The sequence below is a fragment of the Melanerpes formicivorus genome, unplaced genomic scaffold (assembly GCF_026170545.1).
Source record: "Melanerpes formicivorus ecotype bairdi unplaced genomic scaffold, bMelFor1.0.p_v2 SCAF_10, whole genome shotgun sequence".
In the NCBI taxonomy this organism is placed as follows: domain Eukaryota; kingdom Metazoa; phylum Chordata; class Aves; order Piciformes; family Picidae; genus Melanerpes; species Melanerpes formicivorus.
In genome coordinates, this window is record NW_027142362.1 from 19,426,550 (window position 1) to 19,433,395 (window position 6,846).

Sequence of the window (6,846 nt, forward strand, 5' to 3'; positions counted from 1 at the left end):
CTTCTGTTTTCTAGATCATTGCAGCCCAAGAAGAAATGCTGAAGAAGGAGAGAGAGTTGGAAGAGGCAAGGAAAAAACTGGCTCAGATCCGCCAGCAGCAATACAAATTTCTACCCACAGAGCTGAGAGAAGATGAAGGTTAACCTGCTGAGATTTCTGTTTTTTTCTTTTCCCCCTTTTTATTTTTTTTTTCCTTTTCTTTTAAAGAAATAAGCTAAAGGAGGACAGTACAGTGAGAACTGCTCTGACAACATTCTGGTATGCCAAGCACTTACCTAAATAAACTGCCTATCACAGCTTTGGATGAGCAGAGGGCAATAAACAGTTGATCTTTCTCATCTGGTCAGCTGAGATGCATGATGATCAAATAATGGTACGGTGTTAGGTTCATCATTCCTGTTCCTTCCTTGACTTATATCTCAGGAGAGAATGTTTCACTTTTTACTAAAGACACTGTCAGTATTATTATTGTCACTTTCCTGATAATTGAGGTATTTATTGTTCCTTGACTTGTTATAAAACATTCATAATATTAATAGGAAACAGTCAAGAAATCTTTCATATGATAAATATCACATGAGCTGGTGGTTCTCCCCCAACTACCTTAGTAGAAAGAAGACCAAGCTGGAGAAGGATATGTGTCTGACTGGAAAAACACGCCTGAGTGTGGGTTCGAAGATGCCTGTCATCTTTCCGTGTGATATAGCTGGTTCCCCTCAAAACTGGAGGAAGTGTCTCTGCACCTGTTTGCACTAGTAGTATTGCTCCTTACCTGATACCAACAAGCTTCTGCTTGTGCAGTATTTAGGTTTACAAGATGTGGCAATAGCCATTCTTTAAAGAGCTCAGAAAACAAAGAAATGGAAAGCTTGTCACTGCCTCATTACTAGGAGGTTCATGAAGGAAAATGCTGTTTCAATGATATACCTCTTAATGTGTGACTACTTTTACAGTATTACCCACACATACACATGCTCTAACTTTGGACAGAATAGCTTGCATTTCATTTCTGAATTGAAGTTATCTGGCTCTTAGTGTGGGATTTCTGTTAGACTATTTGTTAGTCAAAAAAGGGAAGTGCCCAGTACAACAAAAGACTATGACAACTCTTGTTTTTCTTTTAAATACTTTCATTTAGAACTCCTTTGTTTTGAAACCTGTGGGTATTGTAGGAGAAAAGAATACATGATTTACAAGTAGACTTTTTCTGTAATATATTTTTAAAAAATCTGTACTGTAGGGAATTGGTTTTCATAGTTGGTATTGATGAAAATGTACTCACCGAGGAATTGCAGAGAAGGGATAGCAGCAATCTATCAGCAGTCTTCAGCTGCAGAAAGGTACAGTATGTTCTCACTATCTCTGTTGTGACCTAAACAATAGGAATAGGGGTAGAGTTAGTGACACATTTTACCCCGTCAAAGAAAGAACACAAATCACAGAAACTTTAACTAGCAAAAGCTAGGCTATTTGACTAACTACAGAAACATCTCTCCTAACACCAATATCCAACATGCCTCCAAGTCAATTCAAGGCCTCTTGAAACAATAATGTCAAGTCTATTTAGGTCAGAGGACGTTGCCACTTCAGTCCTTCTAAAGGCTGTGCTGTCATTTAGATACCTGCCAAGTACATTCAGCTGAGCCTGTTATGTCACATGCATACCCACCTAGTTGTCATTGCTGCAGAAATATTTGTCTTGTAGGCTCAACAGTAACCCCCCTAGTGGTATTTTTACCAGTTTAGGTAGTGCTAACTCTGCATTTAAGTTACCTGCATGAGCTATAATTATCAGGAATTTTGTCACACTAGTGTTAAATATATAGCAAAAAAATGACTAGACAATTAATAAATATTAAAGTGTACAATGGTTTTTGTTGTTAGAGTCTCTTCTCTGGTGCAGACATTTCAGACTCAGAAGAGTTGCTGGAGAATCTACAGTCACGTGAGGAAAAAATTGGCAAATCCCAAGTGGAATCCCTGGCATTGACAGATATGCTGTGATGTGTAGGCTTATGTTCATATACAAACCTTTGCTATCAGAGACATGCAATTTTAAGTTCCACTTACTGTGAGTAGCGTCACAGAATTCCTACACCAAGAAAAGGCTTTCTGTACATTTTTAGCAGGGGGTTAAGTTAGCGTTTATTGCTGTAAGACCTAAATAAAGACAACTCTCATTATTTGGTCCCATAAAAGCATGGAGAAAGATGATGCTATCCTTAGCACCATGCCAGTATTTTATTGTAGGTATAGTACTGTTGTCATATATTTTGATCAGGATGGTATTTTCCAGTTTGAAACATGCCCAAAATCTGGTCAAATGCAACTACGTATGGAAATGGTATAGCTAGAAAACTTCATCAGTATATAGAAGGAAAGAGTGTGCTCAAATTGTCTTCCAGATAAATTTATTTGGGAAGTCCATTTTAACACAGTTTATTTTGAGACCTTTCTATTTCTGATTTAATGCCCTTTTTCCTCCTTAGCTATGTGCTTCATAGAAGAACCACAGTCAGATGAGTAGCTGAACTCAACAACTGAAGTGGTTTTTTACTCTGAATTTGGGGTCTTCATTTGAGAAGCTTTAAGAGAACATAAGCTCAACTAAAATCTTTCCATTTCATTTTTTCCTTGCTGTTATAATTTGTAGTACCACTGAAGTCCACATGCAAATGTCAGTGGAGTTTGGAACAGGTCCATGCATTTATTTGGCATGGGAACTTGCAGCAGGAAGTGACAAGTTGGAGTAAAAGATGGAAGGTAGTTGATAAGAAGGACAGATGTTTACTTTGTTCTGTTAACTTGTGAAATGGTAAACAAGCTCTGTTGTATCTCATTCTTCTTCCTGTGGAATTCACTTTAAGGAATTGTATACAAATTAAAAGCAAAATGCCTCAAAGTTGTTTGTGTGCAAATAGTCTAGTGTTGTTTCCCCAGCTATTCAGAAAATAATTTGATTTTCTTATCATTTGTCTAATCTTTTCTACATCAGAAGACTCAAAGCAAGAAAAGATTTCAAACAAAAATTGAAGGCTCCTGTTTCATCTGTCTCTTTCCTTTTGATTTTCCATATCTTCATTACTTGGTTCCTAATGATGGGATGAATACATAATTTTAGAAACCTCTTCACTGTGAATATGTTCAGCTCATGAGCACATTTCTGCTTTTAATCAGTCCAGGTGCGAAGGTATTCACTCCAGGCATATGGTATGAGCCATCAATACGTTTATCTTCCCTACATTTTTTTAATCTCTGGGTTTGGATTTATTTTTTCATTTCTGCCATATACTGTAAAAGTGTTGTCCATATGTAACTGCATCATGATTAACAGAGAGAATTACCTGCCCATAACTCCTGATTCCTGAAACCTGCTTTTCCCAATTCACAGTAATAGTCATTAAACATGTGGTTGTTCATGCTAATGAATACCACATTTCTGTCACACAAATTTTCTGAAGCCAAAGCAGAAAATTGGCCATGTGAGTTACAAATATGTTACAAACTGCTGGTTTACCTGACCCTACTACCTGGAATGATATCTGATAAGTGATTTTGGAGGTAGACAGAGGGACAGACTGCATCTGGCTCAGGAGCACAGTGCTTGTGGGGACACGCTGCCAGACTCAACACTGCAGAAGAGTTCTGGGCTGCACCAGAGAAATTCCACAAGAGAATCAAGCGAAACTAGACATGGCCCAGTTCAGTGGGCAGGCTGAAGCAACCTCATGTCTTAGAGAGTGTGGAAATGCTATACCCATGACAGTTCATACCTGACAGCATGATTCCTTTTGCCTAAAGATTATTATCTGTCATTTACTGAGATACAAATAAGTGCCATTTCATTACTTATAAAATGTTTTTAAAAATAATGAAGCAGTAGAGACTTCTGTTTTCTCTCAAATTAGTGTGCTTTGTTGCAGTGAAAGAACCTTCTGTTCCAAGACAGTTTTGTAATTACATGCTGCAATTCCTAAGAGGCTGAATTCTCACTTCAGTGTCCTCCCTTCCTGGCAAAGTTTTGACCCCAAAGGTACAAAGGTGTTTGTAGTCATGCTGCCACACCATTATGTGTAGCGTCTTTCTGTCCACAAAAAAATGGGGTTTTTTGTCTTCACCAACAGTAAGCCCTTAAAAGAATTCCTTTTCTTTCTTCTGTATTGTAGATTTTTGTGACTTGTGTTGCACTGATGGTCATGTAAAGGATTATTTTGCTCCTTAATCAAACTAAGGCAGAAGTTGTGTCTACCTTCAAGGCTGGGAAAAGGTAGAATTTCCAGGTGACAGAGGAAGATGTTCTATTTAAAGCTCTACTGCACAGACAAACCAAACACTTTGTGATATATGTCAATAACTGTTCTTCAAAAAAAGAAAGGCAAGTTAACCACACGTACGTAATTATATACAGAAGTCAAACACCAGGTATTCAAGAGCGTCTTTCTGTTCTTATGTTCCATGCAGCACAATTTTCAGTTAGTTTGAAAACATTCTGGACACTGCTTTGGAGACTAGGAAAGTTAATTCTCTGCATTTGCTCAGTAGTGCCAAAAGGCTTGAAAACTAAACCACAGGGTATGACGTGCTTGCATCCTTTTGGACCTTATCTTTACAAGTTCCCTTGCTTTTCCCTTTCTCTTTGTTCTGAGCATTTATGAGAGCTAGATACTTTCTTCTTCAAGCGTCTTTTAACATCAAGTTCTCCACCTATGCAAGTCTGTCTCTTATATCTACTGTGGCAGGAGAAATATTAATGTGAGGTTTATTCATATCTAATCTTGATAATGTCAAGCTTCTATAACAAGCATTATTTTATTTCCTTGCTGGTTATTGAAGTTTGTTTGTTTGTTTATTTTTAAACTAGATAGTGCTGGTGACTTCTTAGCCTCCTAAAGTATCTACTGTGAGAGTTAATCACAGGTGAGGAAGGTTTCTTTTGTCATGTTTACCCATAACTGGTAGCGCTATAAAGTTAGAAGTTCTTCATTAAAAATAATAACATATAAACATTAAGTTCAAAACTTTTAAATATGAAAATTCACTCCTGGTACCAAAGCAAATGTTAAATTAGCAGCCTTGGAAGCTTTTTGAAGGAAAAGAAATCACATTGGGGTAATGGCTTTAAACTGAAAGAGGTAGATTTAGGTTAGATATGAGGAAGAAATTCTTTACTGTGAAGGTGGTGGGAAACAGGAACAGGTTTGCCCAGAGAAGTTGTGGATGCCTGCTTCCTGGAAGTGTTCAAGTTCAGGTTTGATGAGGCCTGGAGCAACTTGATCTGGTAGGAGGTGTCCCTTCCCGTGGTAGGGGGTTTGAAACCAGATAATCTTTGAAGTCACTTCCAACCCAAACCATTCTATGACAGTGAGAAAAATGGTGCTGGCTATTTTCTTAATACAGTTCTTGCTCTTAAAGTGCTAAATTTAGTGATACTGGCTGGAATCTTCAGTGGCACACAGATCAATATTCAGTTCTTTCTAGGCTCTTGGTTTACAATAACTGTTTCAACTGTGCTTCATCTTCTCTGAATATTGTTCAAAATCTGTTGTCTTTGTAGCTGTTTGTATTTTCGAAGGTGCGACTGACCCAAGTAAAAAGGTTCACACAGAGGTTTCTTCCAGCATTATAGCTGATGATGTTTGCATTCAAGTTGCATTGTATATTCTGAGTTATTCTTTTAAAATATTTACTGGAACATAAGTTACTATACTATTGACTATTGATTAAGTCTTGGAAAGAGTGATCAGATTCTGGGGCAGCGAGTGACTATTTGCACTGTCTTGTGCATTCTCCAGTTGGACAGTAAATACATTGCATTTTATTAAGGATTTCCTGCTGGATAATAATTTTAATCAGCATTGCTTCTGAAGCAGAAAAGGTATTTATGTCCCAGTTCAGCAAATGGTGTTGCACATATTTACAGTATGTAAAAACAAAACAAAACAAAAAACCAAAACCAACAAAACACAACAACAAAAACAACACCACCAGTCCTTCATACTATGTCCGCAACAGAGTTACCTCAGTTTGACCTAAATCAAGGACATACTTAAGAAATTTCTCAAGTGACAGCGTTTCAGATGCTCAGAAAGGCAATACACAGGCTGTGAGCTTAACTGCCTGATACTAGTTAGAACCTTCTCCATCATATCTATTCCAAGATCACCATTGTGGGTCTCAAGTATCAATAACAGAGACCATTTATTTTTTTGTGGTTCATAGAGAGTCACAAATGACTCACTCCTGTTTCACAGATGGCAAAACGATATTCCAGGAATGGAGATAGTTCAAATCCACAGAGCAGGCTGCGCTGAATGCAGTAGCCAGGCAACTTCCCACAATCAAAGAACTAGGTAGGCCAGTAATAGCCATACCCAGAAAAACGTTAACATTTGTAATCCCATCTCGTTACTAACTAGTCTATATTATTTTTTGCATTAATGTTTCTGCAGACTGTCAGCTCTAGAGAAATCAAATGCATTCTTTCTTGGTGACTGTACAGCAAAGGGACTTAAACAGTGATTGTGCTTCATGCCAAGAACAGCCATCTTTCACTGACAATGCTTTAGACAAACATCCTGTCTTCCAGAGTTGAATCTCATCTGCAAGAGTCTTTGCTTGGTGCCTTGGTTTTGCTTTATGTTGTAACTGCTTCTGTTAAGGGACCAGCCTCAGTTCTTGTCTGCTAAGTCAGGACTTACCCAATGTTTTTCTCTAGGCTTTTTCTACAAGACGAGCAACAGCTTTAATACTTTGGACAAAACTCTTGCAGCTTATTTAAATCCATCTCCTGCTTTACCAAATCTTCCTGCAAAATATGATGAAGATCTTGAGTCACTGACACCTTAG

At 37.8% G+C, this 6,846-nt stretch overlaps 1 protein-coding gene across 3 annotated transcripts in view; it reads left to right on the top strand.

Annotated features, from left to right (window-relative positions):
- The window catches only part of TLN2 (talin 2), a 149,603-nt gene extending 145,771 nt beyond the window's left edge, over positions 1–3,832 (top strand). For all 3 annotated transcript variants that reach the window (XM_068144034.1, XM_068144033.1, XM_068144032.1), the window contains one exon: positions 15–3,832. In XM_068144034.1, the coding sequence (XP_068000135.1) occupies positions 15–143 (129 nt within the window). In that variant the 3' untranslated portion in view covers positions 144–3,832. The remainder of the gene's footprint in view (positions 1–14) is intronic.
- Positions 3,833–6,846: the final 3,014 nt, after the last annotated feature.